This window comes from Oryzias melastigma, linkage group LG3, assembly GCF_002922805.2.
Source record: "Oryzias melastigma strain HK-1 linkage group LG3, ASM292280v2, whole genome shotgun sequence".
Taxonomy (NCBI): Eukaryota; Metazoa; Chordata; class Actinopteri; order Beloniformes; family Adrianichthyidae; genus Oryzias; species Oryzias melastigma.
The window spans coordinates 4731645-4757258 of NC_050514.1; the positions used below are offsets into that span (position 1 = coordinate 4731645).

At 36.7% G+C, this 25614-nt stretch overlaps 2 protein-coding genes across 2 annotated transcripts in view; both read left to right on the plus strand.

Annotated features, from left to right (window-relative positions):
• The first annotated feature begins 463 nt into the window (after positions 1-463).
• Positions 464-18018, plus strand: taldo1 (transaldolase 1). Its single transcript, XM_024295287.2, has 8 exons — positions 464-679; positions 8095-8218; positions 8493-8600; positions 8708-8839; positions 11594-11769; positions 14635-14832; positions 17343-17488; positions 17559-18018. Exons 1-8 carry the CDS (start codon positions 580-582, stop codon positions 17589-17591), a joined length of 1017 nt encoding a protein of 338 aa, XP_024151055.1. The 5' UTR covers positions 464-579; the 3' UTR covers positions 17592-18018.
• Positions 18019-18253: 235 nt separating this feature from the next.
• The window catches only part of LOC112160632, a 13457-nt gene continuing 6096 nt past the window's right edge, over positions 18254-25614 (plus strand). The window contains exons 1-7 of the mRNA XM_024295286.2: positions 18254-18289; positions 20607-20762; positions 20996-21186; positions 22060-22161; positions 22334-22472; positions 24773-24923; positions 25049-25172. Coding sequence (XP_024151054.1) covers positions 20631-20762; positions 20996-21186; positions 22060-22161; positions 22334-22472; positions 24773-24923; positions 25049-25172 — 839 coding nt within the window. The 5' untranslated portion in view covers positions 18254-18289; positions 20607-20630. The remainder of the gene's footprint in view (positions 18290-20606; positions 20763-20995; positions 21187-22059; positions 22162-22333; positions 22473-24772; positions 24924-25048; positions 25173-25614) is intronic.

Genomic DNA, 25614 nt, shown 5'->3' on the forward strand with positions numbered 1-25614 from the left:
AATATGCTCTTCCTCATCAATGTGATGTATTAGTAAAGAAAATATTATATTTTCATAAATTAATTAGTGTGAAATATGTTAAGAGTAATAACAAATGAGGAACTAACTTAGAGGAAGTTTTGAGTTTGTCTGACCCATTAATTGCACATTCACTGTGTGAATGGTAAAACATTAAAACTGAGTTCTACATATAGTTAATTTCAAAAAGTTTGAAAAAAAAATTACCACAATAAAAACAGATATTTGTTGTTCTGAGAACATGTAAAAATATTTGTGTGCACCAACATACTTACTATATTTTTTTCTTAATGTAAACATTGTTTATTATAAAACGTTTACTTGATATAATTCACAAGTTTGATTTTTTTTATTATTATTTTTGTCGTTACATTTTGTTAGCAATATAGAAAATATATTAAAAATGTTCTTTAACTTTCCCGGTCATTTCCTGGAACTGTTCCCCGCGCGTCCTCGTGTGACTCCCTGTCGTCTCCTGTTGCTGCGCGCTCCCGTCTCTCTGACATTCCGGCCGCTCTCACGTGTTTTCTCTTCATAAAAGGGTCTCCGTCCGCGCTCACCATGTCCAGTGTGTCACCAGACAAGCGGAGAAAGATGGAGTCAGCACTAAGCCAGCTGAAGAAGTTCACCGTGGTGGTGGCCGATACGGGAGATTTTAACGGTAAATCACTAACCGGGCGCGTGCTAATGTTAGCTAGTTAGCATGCTAATCCAGTGACCAGGAAGGATCCAGAGTTTAATGTAACTGACCGACGGGTCGATATCAGGCAGGGGGGTGTGCACATTATTAGTCTGCTCCTGGCTAGTCAGTCTAACCAATGTTACACTTAAAATTACCAGCCTTGTAATGTTTATGAATTAACAATCTAGTTTACTTTTTTATAAACTAAAATTAACAGTCTGATAATCTCATTACATGTTTTTACAATCTCCCATCGTCCCTCTGGACCGAACTTGCTAAGTAACTGCTAGCTTGATTGAGCTAGCTAGTTTTTGTAGTTGGCAATTTGTTTTTGTTGTGAAGATTTAAACGCACTTTACAGTCTAAACGTGCTGTAGAAGGAAAAGCAGTTTTATTTCTTCCTGCTTCCTTGTTACTCTGACAGCACTGGAGCCATGCTAGAATGGGCTCGAATTAGCCATACTGTGCAGTAATGTTATTACCCTAATGTAACCCCTGCGGACCGGACTCAAACTGCAGACCCAGGATGACATGACAAAATTGGGTTTTCCTCGTGGAAATCAGATAAAGAGGAGCCTGTCTTGTTCTCTTGTTTCTAAAACTAGAGCTTCTTGTTTGTTTTTTTGTTTTGTACATGTTAGAATATGTCATAATTGCTAACAATTAGATGTGTTTTGCATTTAACATGTAATGTTATTACTACAACCTAATATAATAAAAATGTTTGCAGTTTCTTTTTTATGTTATATTCATAATTTTCCAAATAATTTAATAAAGAAATTGCAAACTATAGAGGCAAGATTGTCTGGAGCCATAAAGAAAGAACCACTAACTACACACTATCAAAAATGGTTAGTATTAGGACTGTATGATATGAGAAAACTTGCTATGTGCGGTATTAGTGATCAGTGACGATATCACTTGTGATACATAAACAAAGAAAAACAACAAATACATAATTTTCATTTCACTGCAACAGTTTTAAGTAAAAGTGAACAGAAAATATACTGCGGGTTATCTCAATAAGAGACAAGTAAGAACTTGTATGTCGGAGAAACACAAAAGAACAAGAATGTCGTTTTCTGCTAGTACTGGTCAAAGGTAATGGAGACAATAATTAAGAACAATGAAGGTACTGTGTGGTTGGGCTTTTTAAAAACACAATGGTTTGTTTGTCTGTGCATGTGTGTGAACATTTAAAGTAACCATTTATTGGGCTCTTGCGATACACGTATCATACAAACTGATATCAAGATGTTGATAAATGTTTGATTTATTGTGCAAGCCTACTTGATTTAATGAAATATATTAAATATAAATATATCAAAATACGAACTATTGACATCGTCTAGTTCAGCCATAATTATTTTAAAAAGGCTAAATTGTTTTAACTGAGTGTTAATGTTAGCCTGTGTGTATACTCTGTAAAGCAGAGGTCTCCAACCCTTTTCAGGTCATGGACTAGTTTAATTTCACACAGTATTTTCCTTTTTAGAGGTTGAAGTGGTCGTCCAATTGTGGGTTGTTTTTTTTTTTGTTTGTTTGTTTGTTTTTTGCCTCCAGTTGTCCTCGACTTGAATAGTTTATCTTCATCCTCTGTAAAAAATATCTTCAGCTGCTTTAAACTGTATTTGCACACAAGATTTTGTGTAGGAACTATCAAAATGTGAAATACAATATCCCACAACTGTCAAAGAAAAGGCTAAAAAATCACATGCTAATTTCAGTCGTCAGAGTTCTAAGGTGGAACTGTTAAATGCAAAAAGGAAAAAAAAACACTAATAAAATAGGGATTTTCTAAATAAATGTGACTCCATCATTTGAGAACCTTTATTAGCTTCATCCTCTTAACATTAGACAGCCAATTGCCTAAATATTATCCATTATTGTTGTACTGTGTGAAAACAACTGTCAAAGGGATTTATGTTTGTACTAAGGACTCCTGGTTTTTGTCTGTTAAACGCTGATTTATTTTATTCTTCTGTTTCCTTACTTACACTTTTCTTCAAACAAAAACTTTCCAAAAACTTTTGTTTTTTGTTAACTTTGCTAGCTTGATGGTCAATGTAGCAGTAAGAGCAGCCAGTTTAAAAAAGTCGTGAATAGATTTTGAGACATGACCGAGTGACTTGACATTTGTCAAGAATGAATCGGATGTGTTGGAGAGAGTCCATAGTTTTCCAAAATTAAACTTCCTTCACAATGAGATTATGGAGAAAATTGAAATTTCTTCTTTTTGCGGCCCGGTACCAAATGTCCCACGGGCCGGTACTGGTCCATGGATTGGGGATCGCTGTTGTTAAGGGCACACATTTTCCTGCTCAAAACGTAAAGCATATTTAACTTACTATTTGGTATGTCAAGAATAGATCTTTTTTAAACCGTTACTAATTCATAGCATTATATAACAAATATCTGGTGACTTTCTAGTGATTTATTATTGGCTGTGCTTTGAACCTTTGCCGGGGTAACTGTAAGCAGTACTGTTTAAGTGACTACCCTGCACATTTCAGTGTCTTTTATACAGCATACAGATGCATTATTCATTATAGTGTATTTACAATCCAACACTACTGTGAGTTAAACAAAGTTGTGTAAAAGGAGTTTAAGATGTCATCTTGTCCTATTAAATCCGTGTGTTTGTGTGTGTAAATATATTCTGCTTTTTTGCAATCTGGAGTCAGAATGTGGTAAATTTGCTGGGGGGTTTTGTCCATTGCAAAATTTGACTTCTTTTTTGTCTTTTTAATGCAGGAACACGTCTGTTTCACATGAGAACTTGGTAAATGTTGTGTTAACACGCCTCGCTTGCTTCACATGTGGAGCAAGAACAGTTCTCGCAAAAGTTGTGTGCAATTAATTGGAGGGGCCTGAGCAACAGCTTGTGACATTTTGTTTGTTTTTTAACCAATTTGCCTGTGCAAATGCAGAAGATTCTCTGTCAAATGAAATGTCACAAGCTTCAAGCATAATGTGGCCTTTGTCCATTTTTTTTCTTGCAGACACATTTGTTATTGTATAAATCATTTGAAAATAGTATTAAGTTAGACAAATAGACTAATAGACCTCCAAAATTGTGTTTTGTCATCTGTAAACTCAAATGTATAAAGAATTAGCATAAAAAACAGTAATACTATAAATAAAAGTTGAATATGATTGTTTTTTTTTCAACATTTCTGCATCCATTAGTGCAGTTCATGCATAATAGATGTTCAATCTTTGATTCAATTTCCATGCACACCTTTTTCTAGTGGGAAAAATTCTAAATAGAAACGATATTCACAAAAACATTTACAAATGCAAGTACTATTATACTTGCATTTGGAATTGCAGCAACATGAATATTCCAGCTGATGTTTATTTTTACCACAATCTGACTAAAACTCCGCCAGTGGCAATTACATCCCATCACAGTCACATTTGTCTAAAATTAATCAGTTTTCAAAATGATCACTATTGAGGGTGTTTCCCTATTACAACTATTGCAGGATGTTACAGATCTTCAAACAGCAGTTCATCTGCATACTAACATCTTTTTTCCTTTAAATTTAATTTTTCTACCATATTTTCAGCACTATAGGTTGCACCGTCAATAAACGGTCTATTTTCACACTCATGTCAAATATAAGTGATAGGACCATAATGCGCATTAAGCAAGACAAAAGACTTAGAGCGATAAGTCTGTCAGTGGGTCAAACTTTTATTAACTGCATTCACAATATCTCCAGAACTTGTTCTTAGCACCCTACATGTTAGCCAATATATCATATTCACAGTACCTGTCACGCTCAACCTTTGCAACACATAGAAACAGTCTGATACTGCAAGATACTAGCTGTGTTAATCTAGTAACACCCAACCTTTTTTGTAACTAAAAAAAAAGACAAAATTAAGAGTGACATTTTGGCAGAGCACTGTGTACCACTCAAAATTGCTTCGACATCAGTAACAACCAGAAGGAATCCATATGTAAGGCACTGCAGATTATAAGGTGCATTCATATTTTTTTGAAAAGTAAAGGCTTTATAGTGGAGAAGATAGTGTACTTTTTAGTTTTTTTTTTTAGTTTATGTTAAAAATGAGCTTTAAATGGCAAATTGCATAAATCATTTATTTAAATTGTAAATCACATCAACTCGTGTGAATTATCATCAAACTCAGTATTTAGATAGCCACTCCAAATACTTAGAGTTAATTACAGATTCTGTTAAAGTTTATTTGTAATGTGCTCAGTAAGATGTGTTACAGTGCAAAGTTGTGCTTCAGTGTACAGGACATGCCACTATCACTGCTAAAATGTCCAAAGTAAAAGAAACCAACTGGCATTTGGTGGATTTGTTGCTAAGCGACTTTTAGTCACTGAGTGATCACCTTTGTCTCTACTCATGAACCTAACATTTACCAGCTCCCCTGAGCCCAAAAAACAATTTTTCGGAGATTTTTCATACTTAGTTGAAGTGGTGTCAAGATCTGCGGAAAGGCCATGTTAATAAGTCTTGTATTTTATGCATTTGTGCATTTTAGTGCACAAACCGGTAATTAAATTTCTGACCTTAGTGGCAAACTAATGAATATTTTTCTCTCCATACTGTCTGCCTTTCATTGCAAATGGAATAGTAACATTTTTCCTGCACTGCATTATGATTTTCTCTATTTGTTACACATCATAAACCTCCTTTGACTTTCTATGAATAAAATGTAGTTTAATCACTGTAACCTTATCCAATAACACAGGTCAAGCTTGAGTTATAAAATTCAAGGCTTCAAATCTGCATCTATTATAAAATAGCTTTAATAGTAAAACAAACTAGAAGATCTGGCTTGATTAAACACCAGGTGGCAGCATTTTCTCTACAGAAACACTGTTTGGGCTTTAGATGGTTTGAGAATGTTTGTTCAACCTCCAGGATACATTATTAGTTGCACATTTTGACTTTAAGTTCTATTGTAATGAATCATTTGAACATAAATCTAATGGTGAATTAAGTTTTACATGAGCAGCATGTAACTTTACATTAGATTTATTTCTTGCAAAAGGGGCCCTTGAATCCTTTAAGAACTACATTAAGGAAATAAAAAATGGAATACTCACACATTTAGGAAAAATAAGTAGTTTTTCCTAATGTTTTGTCTTGTAACCTAGATAGATTATATGCAAAAAATATGGAGTGAATTTATATTTCCAAACCCACATTCAGGGCTTCATGCAAAGCAACTAATAGCTCAATGTTCCAACACAAACGGTAACTGGTAGATTGAAGAGGTACAACACAATTGCTTATGGGGAAGTTGGAACACCAGGTCAGAGAAGTGGTTACCCACCTTCCAAGCAGAAATTGGGATCATAGCCTCAATAAATGCCGTTACAATGACCAAGGCAGGAACTGACCTGAACTTTGACAGCTAGAATGAAAACCAGGCAACCCTGATACCAACTACAACAACTAAATGAAGTACTACCTGAAAGTTTACTGGAAACTGAATAGAGCATTTAGAGTAAATTCATGCTCAGGGCCGGGGTCATAACAACACAGATGAACCACCAAGGCTGGAAACTCACCTGTACTGGAAAAGTATATGAGAGAAGGAGACAGCACATTAACAGTAATGCTCAATGGCTGGTGTTTCTAAGAAAGGCAACCTACCAGAACAGAATCCAGTAACCATCACAGTGGCAGACATCCAAAAAAAAGGCCTCATGTACTGTATGCAGAACTGGACAGCACCGGGCCCTGACATGATACACACATACTGGCTGAAAAAACTCACATGAGCACCTGATAGTCAAGAGATGGGACTCACCTCAGGTGGCTAACGGAAGGACGAACAACCCTGATCCAGAAGGATCTCTCAAGAGTGCACTCTCATCCAACTACCAGCCAATAACTTGTCTCTCCTCAAGATGGAAGCTCATCAAAAGGACTTATAAGAAACTTCATAGTACGGTAATCTCAATGAAGTCATTAGTAAGCCACTTGCACAAGTAGCCATCAAATGTGCCCAATGACATGCTCTGTCCTCACTCCTGTTCTGCATTGGTCAGAACCCCTATCAGACAAATGATCAATCAGGCTGGCTGAAGAATATTGACTCGGAATGATGCTATTATCAATCACCTCCTCTTTGTGGATGGCATCAAGCTATACTCTAAGAGCGTGACATTGACTCCCTGATCCGCACTGACATTGGCATGTCATTCGGACTTGAGAAATGCCGTTATTGACAAAGAGAGACGAAGTAGTCCGCACTAAAGGGGATTCACTCCCAGAAGGAACAATAACAAACTTGAGGGCAGTTACAAGTACCGCAGGCAAAAGACAAAGAAAGAAAAGGCAATAAGGAAAGCCGCAATAGCCAAAACAAACATTAAATTCCTGAACTATTTGCACTTGCAGTTTTTAATTAAACACAAAACCAGCAAACATACTTCTCTTGTAGTTTTCTGTTTAGTGGTATTTGCTGCTTTTTCATAAACTTCCTCTTGATGAACGTTTGCTAAAATAAAACAAAAAAGATTAGATACACATAAAAACGGTTCAGATATTTAAAATATATGTTAAAACATTGTAATGCAATTTTAATTACAAAAAACTGCAACTGATTATTTTTTACTTGTTTAAAAGAAAAACATTTTAAAATAAACGTCCTGTAACTTATTACCTGGCAGGTTTTTCTTTTCCTTTTATATTTTCTAACATCACTGTGTTATTTTTTTTAAATATAATTTTTACTTCATAGTGTTTCTGCAAATACAATTCTTTTTGGTTTTTTATTCAAGCAAATATTCAATTTCTTTATACTATTTTTCTGTATTCATTCAGTGATTTATTATCTTCCAGCAATAAACACTATTTTTATGTCACATGTAATAATAATTTGGTTGATATACTTAAAAAATGTAGATTGTAAAGAGTCATGTTGTTTGTTAGACCTAAGCCCAAATCTTTTTTTTTTTTTTTTTAATTGAAAGTAACATTTTTGGGGTTTCATCAAATTGTATCTATAAATCACTAGCTTAGTTTTTTATATAATGTTGGTCTTGTCTTCCTTTTTCTGTTTAAGTCATATCTGTTCCACCAGATCGCTTCTTCTTTTGTTGGGCCTGATTTCATGCCTTTGTACATAACGTCTATGCAGTATGCAGCCAAATTTGCTTATTTCTTTGTTTTAAAAAATCTGTTCTGGTAGTTTTTTGTGTGTAGCACTAAACCTGTTTTAACAGTTTTGGTGACGTTACCAGATCAGGTCATCGAGTCATTGCAACATCTGTTTCATTATTCCTAACTCTTTGCAATATTACAAACACTGAAAATACTTCTGATTGCTATTACAATAGCCTCACAATAGTCTTCTCCTAAACAGCTGACCTACTTTCACTTGTCTGTCTTACACAGCCATTGACGAGTACAAGCCTCAAGATGCCACCACCAACCCTTCTCTTATCCTGGCTGCTGCCAAGATGCCGGAATACCAGAATCTGTTAGATCAGGCCATCAAATACGGCATTGCCAAGGGAGGGTAAGAAAAGCAAGACAGGTGTCATCATTTAAGCTGTTTGACTTGTGCACCCTTGAACTTACACATGGCAGAGTTAATTTAGTAAATTATTATCCAAAACAAGATCTACATTAGGATTAGTTGAAGAGACGTTGATTGGTGTGTTTTGGCTTTGCCAACAACTGGATGGACACTAATTCCGCCTCACATCAAGTCACTTCAACTTGATCTGATTGAATAAAAGTCACAAGTAGAAGCACAACTCAGACACTGTTCTTCTTCTGTTCCTTTTAAGAACTGAAGAGGAGCAGGTAGCCAACACTATGGACAAACTCTTCGTAAGTTTTGGGCTTGAGATCCTCAAGAAAGTTCCGGGCAGAGTCTCTACAGAAGTAGATGCCAGGTACGAATGACAGTATGACATCTTTCACTGTGAAATTACAAAAATTCCACTTCCTTGAGCCTACAAATGGTCAAAGTATCATTGTTGTTTCTTGTTGTCATAAACAGATTGTCTTTTGACAAAGATACCATGGTAACAAAAGCCCTCAAGCTAATTTCTCTCTATGAAGAGGCGGGTATCAATAAGGATCGCGTTCTCATCAAACTGTCATCGACGTGGGAGGGAATCCAGGCTGGCAAGTAAGTCTTTCAAATGTAGACTATTCAAAATGTGTTTTGTTTTGACAAATTGATTTTTTTCCAATATTTATAATAGTCCATGATACACGAAGGACTCTTTCTTAAGAAGAAGTCACATCTGAATAATGTAAAGCATGAAAGCAAATCTTTACCACATGAAAAATGCGATGTGAAGTAAACCAGTATGGTGTTTATTGGTCCTGATAAAGATCCATTTTTAAACTTTTTGTTGATCGGCTGGTATCTCCCATAAAAATCAAGTACAGTGAAACCACCACTTAACTTAAAAAGATGACAATACATGTTAAGACTTTAATGGTTTACTCTTTTACATCATGTGAAAAGCAAATAAAAAATGCTTAAATACTAAATTCAACTATGTTGAAAAATAATATTTTGGCTTCTTCTGTGCTTATCATCATTGTACCGATGAAGCAAATTTACATCCTACAAACTGACATCAGTCCACGTGTGAACATCCACACATCACTTTCCCACATCAGGCCCAGTTATTGGAAAAGAAAGAATGCACACCATCTGATGACCAGCTTCTTAAATTAGAAAACGAAGCTTGCCACACCTCCAATGACACTGACTCACAGGAAATTGGGATTCTCCACCCAAAGTAATAAAATAAAGACACTTTCATAATGACTCCTGAGTACCTTTTAGACATCTTTGAGAAATTTGCTTCAAGCCTTAAGGTACATTCACACCAAACCCAATTCCCACGGCAGAAGCGGCCAACTTCAATGTTAATCAATGGTACAGGTGCGCTCTGAGGCGAATTGAAGCCCCGTGGCGCGATATGAGCTAAGGGCGCGGTGCGAAGGGTTTCCTTGTATCATATTGCCCCCTCTGATTAATACGAAACAGAGAACCTTCAAGCTCAGCCACAGAGACACACAAACACCATGGAAACGGCTGTCAGACAGACCGGGAAAATCTTTTAATAATAATCATAACCCAAACATGGAGACATGCTTACCAATGTTTTTGTAGAACTCTTTACGATAAATAAACCTTATTTCTTGACATTGTATGTGTCTTCCATTCATTCTAAGTGAGATATCCACAGACAGAGCTGGTAACTCCTCAGGAACACATTTTTTGACAGGCGGCAGGGCACGTGAATTTGTTGCGCTAATCGCATTCGGTATGAAAGCACTTTAGTCACTACTGCTCTCGTTATTGGATACAGGCTGTCTGCATTTAAAAAAATGGGAAAACCTGTATGGGACACCAAGGGTCCAGGTCATAGACCACGCAGTGAGCCCGGAGAGCTTAAATATTCGTGCACGTTTTTTGCCACGAGAATGTTGTGAGCAAAAGGTCAAAGTGATGACTTGTACATTATATGAGGGTAAAAAATGGTGAAGATGGTGGGATTCAGGTGTGTTGTACAGACTTTCCCCCAAAATACTGCAACCACGCTAGGAACCTGTTAGTGCTGTTCATTTGATAAGTGCCTGATTGTTCAAAATTAGGAAGTGCGACAATCTGAGTGTAGTTTGTGTTGGTGTCCTATGGGCACTCGAGTATCAGGTGCAGAGTCGATGGGTGCAGAATTTGTGCGGGGTTAGTAAGGTGCTAGTAATGTGCTTCCGCCTTACTGGTAACTAGAGCGTGGCGTACAGGCATTTTACGACAGCATCAGCCGCACCCCATAAGTGCGTGCAACTTAAATTATCCTTACAAATACTTCACAATATACTTATCATACGCACAACAATGGTATGCTCCATATTCAGTGAGATCCCCTTGACTTGTCCGTATGAGCTTCAAGGGAACTGCAAGACCCATCTGCTCTGTCCATACTTCTCTCTACCACCCTTGAATAGCTCAGACAACCCAAAAACTGGTGATGCCCAAATTGACCTGACATACTGGTGCATGTGACTAAGGTCCATTTGTTATTCTTCCCTTCCCCCTACCCCTACATTTCTCCCTCCAAGTGAAGATTTATGGAAAAATAGTGTCTCCAAATTTTGATGTCACTTTCACTTAATGACGTCATCAATAGTCGTCGGTTAGCCATGTTGGCACGGAGCTCCCAGCGCTAGAATATACATAACAGTGGTATAATAACTTTAAAAAGGTCATACTAAGACAAAAAGTCATTACTTACATTTAGATGTGAACTTCTGTCCTTCAGAGCGCACCCATGTGAAGAAAAGGGCTTCCTCTCTGTGGCACAGCGTGACGTGGAACCCCCTTGCTACGGAGGGCTCTGTATCCCTCCTCTTGGAGGATTGCCCTTAAAAAAAAACAATTTCAGACACCACTTCCGCTACAAATGCCCCTACTAATGCAGGGGTAGGGAGAAGGGAAGAATTCGGACTTAGAATTCATCAGGAGTCATTGTGGGGACTGTCGGGAGGCCCTAATGCTTTCACCAACACACTCGCTATCAGGGCAGATGAAATGAGGCAGATTCTATCTGCTGTTGGCAATAACTAAAGCAAAACCAGCATTATAGTGGTTTTACCAAATACTAAAGGCTTCTTAATAAAATAAGTGCAGGAAAAAGAACAATAACCAGACACTATTCTAGACAACGAATCGAGACGCGCTGAGAGCAAAGGCCAGTCTGGTCCTGATTTCTAAGATTCCTTGTCAACTTTTTTCTTTGGAGGAGTTTCTACTTCAAATGGGAGGTCAATGTCTCATACAGACACAACCTGTTTTTTTATGCTTCTTTTTCTGTGTCTACAAATGTATTTGTATTTATTATAATTTTTTGTATTGTTTCAGGGAGCTGGAGGAGAAGCACGGCGTGCACTGCAACATGACACTACTGTTCTCCTTTGCTCAGGCGGTGGCCTGTGCCGAAGCAAAGGTTACTCTCATTTCTCCTTTTGTTGGCCGCATCCTTGACTGGCACAAGGAGAACACGGACCGCAAAAGCTTCGAGCCGCATGAAGACCCAGGTATCAGCACACATCGCATATTGAAAAGACACTAGACAGGAGGGCTAGGAATCACTGGGTACCTCACGATGTGATACGCGATACATACAATGTCAGTGATATTGCAATACTGTGATAATTGGTAAAAATCATCTTTAATAACTCGCAATATATAGGAAAATACATATTTGGGGGGAAAATATCAATTTTTTTTAGCTTAAACACAATCATAATAGACAACTGGGTCTTATTTTGTGCAACATTGAATCCATTTCACTATGTCTTTGACACGCATTAACACCAATTGAATTGGAATCATCTGTGAAATTAAGTGTTAACAATAGTAAACATGAACAGCAGTGTCATTACATAGTGTAAAATTGTTGTAATCAACAAAACAAAAATGATAGAATTCACGACTGTTCACTCTTCACGAGAGTCTTGCCATCTCCCTCCAAATGAACGTCTCACCAAAGGATGACGAATATAACGTTTTACAGACTCTTCAAACAAAAATAAAAGATCAATACTTGGTGAGAACCCATCGAGAATCAATCGGAGGAATAAATATTGCAATTTTGATATTTTGGCACACCCTTACTAGTGGATCGTTACTTTGGTTTGATTCCCGAATCAAACCACAGTTCTTACTTTTTAATCTAAATATGTTTGAATGGTTTCTAAACGCTTATCTTTTTACGGGATGAATGTAATTTAATCACTACCATTACTACTTTTATCTTGAACAGGAGATCAGAATCAACAAAACACAACAGATAAAAACACTTAGATTTAGAATGAAAGAAATGGTATTTATCACTTTTAGCAATGTCACACTCAGGTTTTTCTGTCAACTTCCTGGTAAACTTCAGTAAACAAAACATAAACACCACTGTTGCTTTGTATCATTTAACCACAAATATTGCAATTTTTCTAAACATGTTTTCAGTCCTCAAATTTTAAATTAAAACAGTTATAAAAAAAGATAGATGACAGAAAACAGTCAGTCCTTTAATCTAAACTGACAACCATGTTTCCAAGAGACATGTTTTACAAACTTTTACTCGTCTTCAGAGAAAATTAAGATTCCATCATATTCTTAAGTTCATTTTCATATATATATATATATATATATATTAATTCTAATACATTTTTAATATATTTTTGTTTCCAAACTTATTTTTGTTAACTAAAATTCTTTTTTTTTTTATTGACATCAATGCAGACAACTCTTTACCAGCTTTAGTTTGCAAATAACCTTTACTGACACTTTACTTTGAAATTGTCTTTACTTCCTGTGACGGTAGTGCATGCTGTTTGTTTCGTTTATGTACAGAACATCTAACATTTTAGAGTGGTAATTACATGTCTGAAGTGTATTTTTACTACTCGACTCATATTTTCAGGAACAGATCGCAAATATTCAAGTATTTGGAAATGTCTCACAAAGCTGAACAGGACTTTTACATTTTTTCATTTAAAAAAGTACAATTGTATATAAGTCGCTTTGAGGAGCCTAATTTTCTTTTAACTTTTTAACACCTGAGGCGTTGCCTCAGTATGTCTTTAACATACTGTAACTTTTCAACCGTTTACACCATAAATGTTATTCCAGTAGATTTTGAAGGAGAAAAGCAGCGTGAGCTTTTCTCCTTCAAAATCTACTGGAATAACGTTGATGGTGTTAACGGTTAAAAGGTTTTCATAAATCAAAGAACATAAACATTGGAGCTCTGGTGTTAAAGGGTTAACAATAAGGCAATATATATATATATATTTAAATATTGTGTTAAATGTGCATTGAGCTCTGTTCAAGCCAACAGTGAGAGTGGTGGTTTGAATGTGATAAGATCCCAGGTTTAAGATAAACTCCTTATCTCCGTGTCTCCCTGCAACTTCGGCTGCACTGATCTTTATATCCGCCTAAGTTTAGCAGCTGCTTTGAAGTGCCCTCCTTCCCCTTTAAAACAGGGTTTATTACCATGCGACTTTTGCTTTGAGCATATAATATTAGAGCTGCATTCATTTATTCATAGACTTCTGGTGACTACAGTCCCAGTGATCTGTTATTTGCTGACATGTTTTGTGTTTCAATGTAGGGCTGCCACAATTAGTCGACTAATCGAGTGCTAAAATAGTCGACGACTAATTTAATAGTCAATTAGTTGTTACATTATATTATATGGAGTCAGAGTGTAGTATAGTTGGAAGTTATATTGGTATTATGCTAGATTTTTGGACTATTTTGGAGTTTAGCTAATATTTCAGCTACATGCTAGCTATTTTGGCTAATTTAGGATTTTTTTCAGTTTTTTTGGCTAATTTGGAGTTTAGCTAATATTTCTGCTACATGGTTGCTGTTTTGGCTGACCCACATTTTTTTTGGATAATATTACATTTACTAATATTTTAGCTGGCTATCAGCTTCAGTGTTTCAGCTCTCAACCTATGGTTAAGATGTGTGCTTTACATCCAGTCTGCGTATGACCCGATTAGTCGACTTATTGATAATGAGTTGACTATGAAGATAATCGTTTGTGGCAGCACTATTTCAATCTGTGGGAATGTGTTTTTTACAAAGTACCAGGTTAAACTGATCTGGTGGGAATTTTTATTTCATGGGAATTAAAGGGAGAATAAGTCATTTTAAAAAGCAATACCTAGTTATCCAGAGAAGCTGCTCATGATTAGCCTGTGAGGTGTGGACTGTGATAAATGTCTGCATTTGTGCAGAAAATCCTTAGGTGTCCCTCCATCATTTCAAAGATGCAGCTATTGGAGCGGCATTATCGAACACAATGCTTTTGTTTTGTGTTTTTCTTCCAAAGTTTAGGATGCTTTCAGTCAATCATTTTCTAATTTTTTTGTCCCTGCTCATTTTATTAGGTGTCTTGAGTGTCACCAAGATTTTCAACTACTACAAGAAGTTTGGCTACAGCACCGTTGTGATGGGGGCGTCTTTCCGAAACACCGGGGAGGTGAAGGCCCTGGCAGGCTGCGACCTGCTCACCATCTCCCCGGGTCTGCTGGCAGAACTTAGCGAGGATCACAGCGCCATCACTGCAATGCTCAGCGTGGACAAAGGTAACATATAAGCAAGTGACAGCTTTTTCTGATTAAAACTACATTTACAGTCATTGTCACAAGGATGCAAATGTGCTCAATAAATAGAGGTTAAGCTAAATATACAATTTCAACCCCGTCTTCAATGCTGACAAACTGATACGATGTTCCAATACCTTCTGTCTCTGCCACAATATTTTGTCTCTTTCATTTTAATTAAATTTTTCTCCCATCAAACCGAGACACTTCTATTGTTGTAAAACGGGTGTGTCGAGTCTCCAATGATCAGTAGCTGTAATCTGCTGAAGGAGGACACACCCAAAGCCCTAAATTAAAGTTTCTAACCAACTGGCCTTAAGAAAGAAGTCATCATTGTGAAAATGCCTGAAGAAGTGAAACCTAAATAAAAGTGACGTCAACTTTCATGGAGACCAAACTCATAATAGCCGGACACAGCCTAACGCAAAAATCCATTTCAATAAACACTGCTGCCAAAATGTGTGAATACCTGCAAGGTTCTTCTAATGCAGACATACACTGAAGATTGGTCAACTGCCTAGGATACAGGATTTAAAAAATATGCTGAAGAGAAAAAGGTTTTTGTTAAAAATAAAAAGGATAATTGTATTGAAAAACTAAATTTGAAAAACCAAGTACTCTGTTAACCTTTATCAGTTTTTAGAGACTGCTAACACAGAAGAGAAGCTCTTCAAGATTTGGGGATTCATGGACTTTAAAAAAAAAAATCTCAAATCCTAAAAACCCAACACTGTAACCAGTGGAGCTGTGCGCGATACAATAGGCATCACATGAGAAATGAAAAGACAAATCCCAAGACTGTAATGCTACGAACACACCGGTCGTGATGCGTGTTTTAAACCACGTTAAACATCCATTCTGGTACACACTTTTAGCACAGGTGTTCACACCAGACTGTCACTATCAGATACTAGCGCATGTACTGCACCTGCAGGTGGAGAAAGCTTGATGAAACATGACCCCACCCTTATATTGATGTGTGATCATGACAAAGGTGGACAGGATTTCATGACTGCAACAGACACCAGTGAAGATAAAAAATCAGCGAGCTGTCCTGTAGAGTCCAGATGACCCCACTTTTAATGTAAACATGCCGAGGATAAAACCAGGGTTACGACTCGAGGGGCCTCTGGTCACAGACAAGATGGCACCCAAAAAAATCTTTAACCGGAAGAAGAAATTTTGTAACTTTATCTGCTTGCATAGGCGGAAATTTCCTAAACTTTAGGAACCTCTTTCAAAAATGATATTTTAAAAACTTTTCAGAACTATCAGCTTTTAAGCTTTTAAATGCGAATAAACTGTAACTGTCGAACAGTTTAGTGTGCAAGATGAGCTTCAAATGGGACAGAAAACGGTAATCATTTTATTTCTTTTAAGTCAATTTTAACAAGCGTTCAAATTTGTATAACTGCACCCATTTACCTCCGGAGAAAAAGCCATAGAAATGCTGTTTTTTATTTTTTCTTTGTGAATCAGCTGATCACGTAAGCAGCTACGATATGGCAAATGGAAAAAAGGTCGAAAACTTAAAACGGGGGGTTCCAGTTGAGGACTTTCGGCCGATGATTTTGGGCGCCATGATGTTTTTTTGCGGCTGTCTCCAGCAGGGGAAGGACTTCTGGCTATTGGTTTTCTAACGCCATATTTTTTCGCTGTGGCCAGATTCTCTAGTAAGACTCAGGTGGATGATTGCCACTGGGTTTCAGGTGGGCGGGATCTAGGGACTACGCACCGAGGCTGCTGGGAGATGTAGTGAGTCAGTGAACCCGCGATGACTCCCGCCAGAGACCAGAGGGGGAGACAGAGCTCTGACTCTTGACAGTATGATTCCTGCCAGGCTCAAACAGCAATGGTTTATTTCTCCTGAACGATTAATTTTCAAATGGTTCCGTATTTTTATTCGTCACTACCAAATCAGAGTTCTACTGATTTAAGTCCTGACGAATGTTCAGTGGCAACACGTATTGTACGTAGAGCCTGAGAACGTTGTTTTGAAGCCCAAAACTCGCACGTAGGTGCCTTTACATAGATTTTTTTTTATTAAAAGCGGTCACATAAACGCCAAGCCTGGTGTAAACGTAACATCACAGAGACGATATGTCATAATGTTTAAAGAGTTCAAAAAACTTTATCTGAATAGCCATAAACGTTTCACAACCGTTCAGACCGGTGTCCACATGAAGCTGTGTAACAACAACTGCAAGACCAATCTATTGCGAGAGGGTTCTTGGGAGATCTTCTAGTTGTGGTTTTTGGTGGAAAGCTGCTGACTGAGTGTTTGCTAACTAGAAATCAAGGGTTTAATAGGAACGCAAAGCAAGACGCTGGTCTACATGTTTACTATTAAATAACTTAAAATCATTTCAGCAGCATTTAAAACCGATACCAGTATTGCTGAAAAAAAGTTGTTTTTTTTACCCTAGTAACTAGTGACTGATCATGTACCCTCTACAGAAAATGCCATTGGTAACGTGTGTTTAATGTTGCAGCTAAAGCCTGTGATCTGGAGAAGATCCACCTGGACGAGAAGGCTTTCCGCTGGCAGCACAACGAGGACCGCATGGCTGTGGAGAAACTCTCCGACGGCATCCGCAAGTTTGCTGCTGACGCTGTCAAGTTGGAGACTATGATCAAAGTAAGGTCTATTCTGTTTAATAAAGCTAAAACAAATGTGATTAATTATTCACTGCACTTTTTTATTGGAGGAGAAAATGTTCAACGCAAAAAATGGCCAATAAAGGAACAAGGTGGAAACTGCAGCAGCATAAAGGAGGTACACGGCTGAGCGGAGTCCTGCTCTCCCCGTCCGACCAAACCCCCCAGATCTGCCTCCTGAATGGACACGACTCCGTTTGACGAGGAATGTTTGTGTAAAGACCACACCTTACTTGAGATTAATGCTTGAGTGGTTTGTAATGCAATGATTTATACACCGAAATGTATTTAGAAAGGAAAAATAAACAACGAGCAAAAGAGACACCCTTGGCTTGGCTTTGTAATCGTGACTAAAGTCATGTCAATACTTGAAGGGACCATGGTGCTTTTTGACAGGACCACAATTTTGCAAATTGACTCGGATTTGTTTTCAACCATGTTTAAAAAAAGTTTACCTGTATCATCATTCCGCCACAGATTTTACATTCTTAATAAAAAAGCATCCCAGTCCTCAGTGTCGTGTCATCAGTGGTGCTGTTTGTTTCTTCTATAAAACATATCAGTGAGTCTGTAAAGTGAAAACTATAGGTAATTTTATTCCCTCAGCCCTCCTACTGAACTACAACAATTGTCAACCTGCTCTGGTTGAGCCAGTTCTACTCCATTCTATTAGTTTGCAAGTACCAGCTGAGCGACGTCATCACAATGCTTTAAGATCAAGAGCCTTTCTTTCTCTCAGAACAGTCGCAGGTGATCCTCTGGAAAAGTCAGCTGGTGCGAGGTAAAGTTTCTGTCTCCATATATCTGATTTACATGTGTGTTTCAGACGTCTTAGACACTCAGATCTAACATTTTACCAAACGTCTCAGTGCTTTTCACAGAACGTGCAGCAGTTTTTATTTTTCAAGGATCTAAATTCATGGATTTATTTCACTTTTTTGTTGACAACATTTTAGTCTAAATTGTTAAATAGTATTTTTGAAGAATCAAATTGTAAGTTTAAATATTCACATGTTATAATAATTTCTCATAACTTTGGACAAACTTTTTCACAGTCGTGCTAAAGGCTCTAACTGGATTATTAAATTAACACAATAACACCAAAAATCTTTTCACGTAAACTTGTAAAAGGAAATCTTTAGCTCCGAATGCAAAAGTTAAAAAAAAAGCTTTCGAAAAAAAACTGACAAAACCTGTTGAGTTGTAATAACAATATTGTGGTTTGTTTTGAAAGTATTTGGTTATCAGTGGAGAGGTGTAGAGAGAAGATGGCTCCGATTTAGAACTTCCTTAAAGTAAAATCTCAACTTTAATGTCATGTTCTCACATTATCCAACATGAAAATATTCTAATTTTTCAAGCACTATTTTCTGAGTTTGTTTGGTGTTTGCATTTATGAACATAGGAATTATTCAGATATGTACAAAGAATAACTTATTATAGACATAAATTATAGTTTGTTTTAATCTCTTCAATAGAAAATTTAACAAAGATTATTTTTGCACCAGTACAATGAACTAAAAACAACAGAAAGGTTTAGACCTCCTAAAAACAGGGCGTGTCTTATAGTTTTGCATATGACATTTATGATGAAACATGACTAAAAATTCTACTTAAACTTATTGTTTTTACCCCATCAATACAACCAAAACAGAAAAAGTAGATGTAAATTAGACATAAGTACTCACATTTTTATGAATTAAAGTTTCCAATCATGTCAGTGTTTTCCACATTAACTTTTTGGGCTGAATCTATTTTATTTTAAAGATATACAAGACCTATGAGACTTATAGAAATAGTTTAAAGTCATCATAATCTGAAATAAAATACAAGGTCATATTTATGAACGTGTTCCACGTAAGATATTATGTTGCTGCTCAATTTACAAAACTCGCAGTTTGTCATCCACTGCTTTTACTTCAATGTTGCTTTCATTTTTTCTAAATGATTGATCATTTTAAAGATTTTTGGGCAAGCCATGTTTGAATTAAGACATTTTTCACTAAATACAATAATAGTGACAAGAAGCTACAAAACAATTCAGATATTTGACAATACGTACTCAAAGGTTGTCTGTCGTCTTTGCACGTGGACGTTCAAACAGCTAGCGTGACATGTTCTACTGGACACACTTTAGTGGGCAGAACCAAAACCCACGGTGAGGCCACATTTCAGCTCGGTAGGCCTCGCCCGTAGAACCTGCCTATGGAAGTGAGGAAGTCGAGAACTCACCTTTTTAGCTTAGCTTTGAAGGCATTTTTACATTTCCTCAGGTTTTAATGTGATTTGATGGACTGTTCTGGTAGACATTTTTTGATATTATTAATGCTACTTTTAATGGTATTTTTATTATTTATTTATTTATGTAAAGCACTTTGAGGTGTTCTGTAGCAGGAAAAGTACTCTATGAATAAAGTTTGAATTTTTTTGCATCAATGTGAGTCAACACGTTATGTTTCTTTATTTTCCTTGAAAGGCATTTCCTAGCATCATCCACACACATCCAATAAGTTAAAAAGTCCCATTGGTTGTCAAGCACCTCGGTGTGTGAAATATGCGCTCCTCGTTTTACCCATCCCCTAGGGGAGTGGTGAACTGCAGACCCAGCCGCGCTTGGGAACCATTTGGTGGTTAAGACTGAGTGTCAAGCAGGGAGGCACAGGGTCACATTTTTAGTCTTTAGTATGACTCGACCTGGATTTGAACTCCCAACCTTCCGGTCTCAGGGTGGACACTCTACTCCATCAAATCAAGGCCCTGGGGCCAGATCCGGCCCTCGGGGTAATTCTATCCGGCCCTCTGGATCATTTTATTTTATTGTTATTAATGGAGCGATCTTATCTTGCGCTCATTTCTAACTTGTATAATTTTGACAAGATATTCTATATTTTGTGGAGTAAATTATTGAAAGTTATTTAAGGTTTAATTTGATTTATTCTAGAATAATATTCCTACCTTTTTATAATTCATAATTATGTTAAAAATTATAGGACACTGAGCGACAAAATAATAATCCAGTGCCAGTTAACAGTATGTATCCTATCTTGACTCTTTTATTCATGAACATTTTCTTTTTTTTATTCTCTCTTATTCTTTAGGTTTAAAGCTGCTTTATTGCTGAGATGCTGAACAGCTTCAGGTTGTCCATCCTTTTAAAGGCCCTGATAGTCTGTCTGTTAGCCTGGAAAGGCGAGGCTTCCTCTCTAGGGCTCACAGTCCACGTGGTGCCTCTGGAGAGTGATGGAGGAAATACGGTGGGTATATAACCAGGATGTATAATTTATTTTAATTATTGAATATGTTGATGAAGATGTCCTTTATTTACATCTGATTTACTTGAGTATTTCAGGCTTCTTAAAAGTCAGATGGAAAGTAAAAAAAAATAATCTGCATATATTTAATTTCAACATAAAGTTTTGAAGAGATGAGAAAATCTGTAATTTGTTTGAGTTGATGCAGACAAAAAAGACTGTGTTTACCTTGGCAGGTTCGGGCTCACTTCAGCGCCATCACTCCATCTCCTTGTCCTGACTTTTCCGCCGTGTGTGCGGCGGGACAGGACTGCCAGACCCACCTCACGTCAACCCCCTTCACAGGTAACCTGCCTGCCCCGGGCTGGTGCGTCCGTCAATGGCAGACCACAGTCCCCAGTGCGTACAAAGCCCAGCTCAGTCTTGGGTAAGAAGCCCTACTCATCGGAGCATAAGTAAATTCAAATTCACGCTTTTCTGTTGACCCTTTAACACCGGAGCTCCGGTATTTATGTTCTTTGATTTGTTGTAATTCTTCAACCGTTAACACGATCAATGTCATTCCAGTAGATTGTGAAGGAGAAAAGAGCTTTTCTCCTTCACAATCTACTGGAATGACGTTGATCATATTAACGGTTGACAAGTTACAGTATCTTAAAGATTTTGTGTTTAAGCGTCACTGGCGACAGGGGTTAAAGGGTTAAACTTCATGTTTATCTTTACATTCTATCATCTCAGTTTTTGTCTTTTTATAATTTTTAATCCCAAAAAGTGCAATTATTTTGGGGCTACATACATTCTTTTAGACATTCCTCATTGTGTTTTCAATAGATGCATTTATCTTAAGTCTGCTTCTTTCATCTTATATGTTGTGTTTTGTTCAGGGGAGGAGCTACAGGGGGGTTGGGATTGTTCCCCAAAGTTTTAGTCAATTATAGAATCATTATTGAAAAATATTAAGAAATCATCATTATAAACTTCTTTCAGCATTGCGAAAATAGTAAAAGCAATATTTTTGTGTGAAATCTTGAGCCCCAGAAATTGTTTGCTACGCCCGTTTAGCGTTTTAGCCTAAATTCCTTATCCAAAATTTACGCCAGAAGAAAAGAAGAAATTCTTATTTTTGAGAAACTCGGTGATAAGAACTCATCAATAATCATACAGTTTTGTAATGGCTGTTCACATTTGCCATCCTTCAAAGTCTTCTGTCCGCCATTAAAAATGTTCAAGCTCCTCCCAGTTTTCAAGACCTTAATTACACCAAATGTTAGTTTCTCAAACTTTCCTTTGATTCTTTCAGATCCACACAGTTCAACGTCACAATAAACGCAGAGCCAAATATCCGTTCAAGCACTGGGAGGCTCAACCAGCCGGCGTACGTGGCTCTCCCGCCCCCACTAAGGTGATAATTACCTACAGACACGCTTAGCCCCATTCCAGTCAATTAACTCTTAATTCAAAATAACTTTTATTATGTTTATGCATTCTGTCACTCCTGAAAAAAAATCTTCACACTGAATTTTTCAAGCTGATTATTAATTTGTGTTGATTTTCTCACCAACATGCTGGGGTAGAGCTCAAGCGGACTGTCCTCAAACCTTCCAGCTGTCAGTGAAAGACCTGGATGGAGACCGGGTTCAATGCCGCTTTGCTCGAGAAGACAAAGGAGAATGTTACAACTGTCCTCAGCACTCTTTTCTTCAGCTGGATGAGGTCAAGTTTAACCAATCACTTCAGAAATTACATTTTATTTGTTCGAAAGACTTGACCTCTTTTGAGAGCAGATGTTCCCTTCAATCATGTATTTATATTTAAAAAAAACTTTACTGCATTGAAAATAATAGTTAATTTATCTCATTTCAAACTATTCTAAGCTGTTGTCAAATATTACTAGGTAGGGTTTGAAGAAATTATTGAATTTAGAATTTTAAAAGTTTTGTTATCATAAAAAGAAGTGCATGGTTTGATGGGTTCTTCTTACTTAACTAAGCTTTTAATTTGAAATGTTAGAGAAAGGAAGCATTAAAAAAAACTTGCATGTAGGATTTCTCTTTCCTAGTTGTGTTTTTAGTTTTGTTTTTCCGAGCACATGAGGATCAAAGCTGAAATTTATCGTTTTAGGGGAATCATCTAATTAACCCTTCCGCTCTCCTTAGTTTGTTTACATTAAAAGTGGGGTCATCTGGACCCCCCAAGACAGTGCGCTGAACTTTTTTTTATCTTTGATTTTTGAGTTTCACTAATGTCCATGACAGACATAAAATCCTGTCCACCTTTGTCATGGAAGAAATCACATATCAATATGTGGTTGGAGTCAACTGGACCCCAAAGAGAGCGGAAGGGTTAAAAAATGTTAGTCTTTTTTGGTACAAGCACCACATTTGGCACTGACGTGTTTAGGATCCTGTCTTTCAGAAAAAAAAAAAAAAAACACTTAAACCACAAGAAATACTGAATTTTGTACGTTAACAGCCCATATATTGCGACTGGGTTATATAGAAATCAAGTGTCTTTATTAAAAATTAAGTGTATGGCCACCATCTTTAAAAATTGCCGCTATTTTAGATTTTTCTCACGTCAAATGTGCTTTTGAGGAAAAGAGGATTCTAAGGTCCATTCTATGCAAATTTGGTGTTTGTACCAAAAAATATACAATTTGTCTGTAATATCAACCTAGCCCTGGCTCTGTTTTTATACTTACTTCAAATTAGATCTATATGTTTACAGGTATATAGCTTCATATTTAGGTATATATATTTGTACATCTATAAAATACATGTAATACTAATGTATTACTTTCTGCTTTTCCTTTAGCAAAAAGTAGTGCACTTGAAGTTTATTTTATTAAGTAGGCCTATACTATGCAAGTATGGGTTACTATAGACTTTGTACATGTAGTGTAGTAAGTCTACTAACTGAATATTTCTTCAGACTAAATTGGGACAGTTTAAGTACACTACACATAGATGTTATATAAAAAACAAGTATAGTGCCTTACATTTAGCATGTATACTTGTAGGTCACTTAAATACACTACTTTTTGCTAAAGGTATAGATCTTTGTTGATTATTGTTCAAAGAGAAAATGAAGTTAGAACATGAGGAAATCAGTTTACTCAAATAAAAATAAACAGTGTAGGTTGTACTTAAAAAACAAGATAATTTAGCTGGAAGGCACAAAGGGGGACTGAAGTTTAAATACATGACATCTTAATTGCAAAAAATAATATATTCTAATTATAAACCTTACTGAGAGAAAAATATGTTTAATTGCTAGAAATTGTTAGACTATTATCTCTTTAAATAATGGCAGAAAAAATGTTACCTAAAAACTATGATAGAAAAAAAAGACTTTCTTCTTCAACTTTTATGAGTTTACATCATTTTATTAAAAAATAAAAAAAGATCAAGTGAAAGACAGGAGCAAACTATCACTGGAGACATTTGTGTTGAGGTTGGATTAAAAAATTTACAAAGAAAAGAAACGAAAGTAAAAGAAACAAGTTTGATGGGAGTACCAGGAAGGAAACACCTGAACACAATCCTCAATACAACAACCACAATTGGTAAACCACAATAACACAATTTAAGGTGAAGACCGATTGTCCCTTTCCACCACTGAATACAAACACAGTATTTATACGTAAAGCTATTTTTACAGCGAATGAATTTCCATATCTCAAGGTTCATCAGATGTTTTTTGTCTGAGCTCAGTTTTACTCAGTAAAGCAAAACAATCTTTAGAAGTCGGATTAACAGCTCAACTTTTCAACAACTTTAAATCAATTCAAGTGTTTCAGAGGCCGTGTGCTTTCCTAATCTGCACATAAATTTTATAGCTGGCAATGACTCATCAGCATTCCACATTCCTCACCATTGCACCATCTACTTCTCAATTATTTAGTTTTTGCATGTTGTCATTTTCTTCTTTAAAAAATTGACTTGATTCCTGACAAAAAACCTGAGTCATGTCCACTTAAATAGATTCATTAAGTGCTACGTCTCTCCTTACAGGCCAAATGTTTGCTGACGTTCACTGGAAAAGCTTCTCCTGGGCAGTATTTCATAGACCTGATGGTAGAAGATTATATTCCTGTGCCTAAATCAGTCCAAATACTAGAAAACAAAGCCCTCAGCTCTGTTCCTGTGCAGCTTTCTCTCACCGGTGAGTCTGCTGTATAGACACAGACATGACGCAATGTTTAAATCTTGCATTACAAACACTGCATCTTTTTCTGATTTTTTCAAACTTGTAACTTAAAGATACGAAAATACCTTTTTTTTTTATAGTGGAATCCAGTACCAACTGTGGTACTGAACTTCTGGGAACAGTCGCTCCCCAAGAGGACCTGCTGTTTGTCCTGCCGTACCAGGAGGTGAAAATTGATGTCAGCTACCCGTTGGATGTGGGCAGGTGCGTCATGAAGGGTCTTATAAAGTCATTCTGTGCAAACTGGTGTCCATTCAGAAATTCCACAACGTAGAATATGCTCAATCATTCCAGTGAAAAGTCTTTGTAAATGCGTGTTTTGGACTTTTCCGTTTTCAAAATTCTTGTGTTTGTGTCATGCAACTTTCTACGACCATTTTTGAGCTCAAGATACAAACTATGCACCAATTGAACGTGCATTGAAAGTTAAACCATGTCGAACTTTGACCAATCATAGACTCAGATTTGGTTGGTGTATCTTTATTACACCAAAGTGGCAACGGTTCGAAAGTTAAACATACACACACAGTACATACATGCATATCTATCTATATATATCTATATATATATATACATATATATATAGATATATATATTTCGCACCAAACCTCTTCCAACTGTAGGCCTCTGGAAATGCATCGGAGAC

Excerpts from the sequence above, each read along its gene's own strand:
- taldo1 (XM_024295287.2), top strand. The coding sequence starts at position 580 with ATGTCCAGTGTGTCACCAGACAAGCGGAGAAAGATGGAGTCAGCACTA. Across the intron at positions 680-8,094 it reads CGATACGGGAGATTTTAACG|CCATTGACGAGTACAAGCCT; the intron begins GTAAATCACTAA and ends TGTCTTACACAG. Across the intron at positions 8,219-8,492 it reads TACGGCATTGCCAAGGGAGG|AACTGAAGAGGAGCAGGTAG; the intron begins GTAAGAAAAGCA and ends GTTCCTTTTAAG.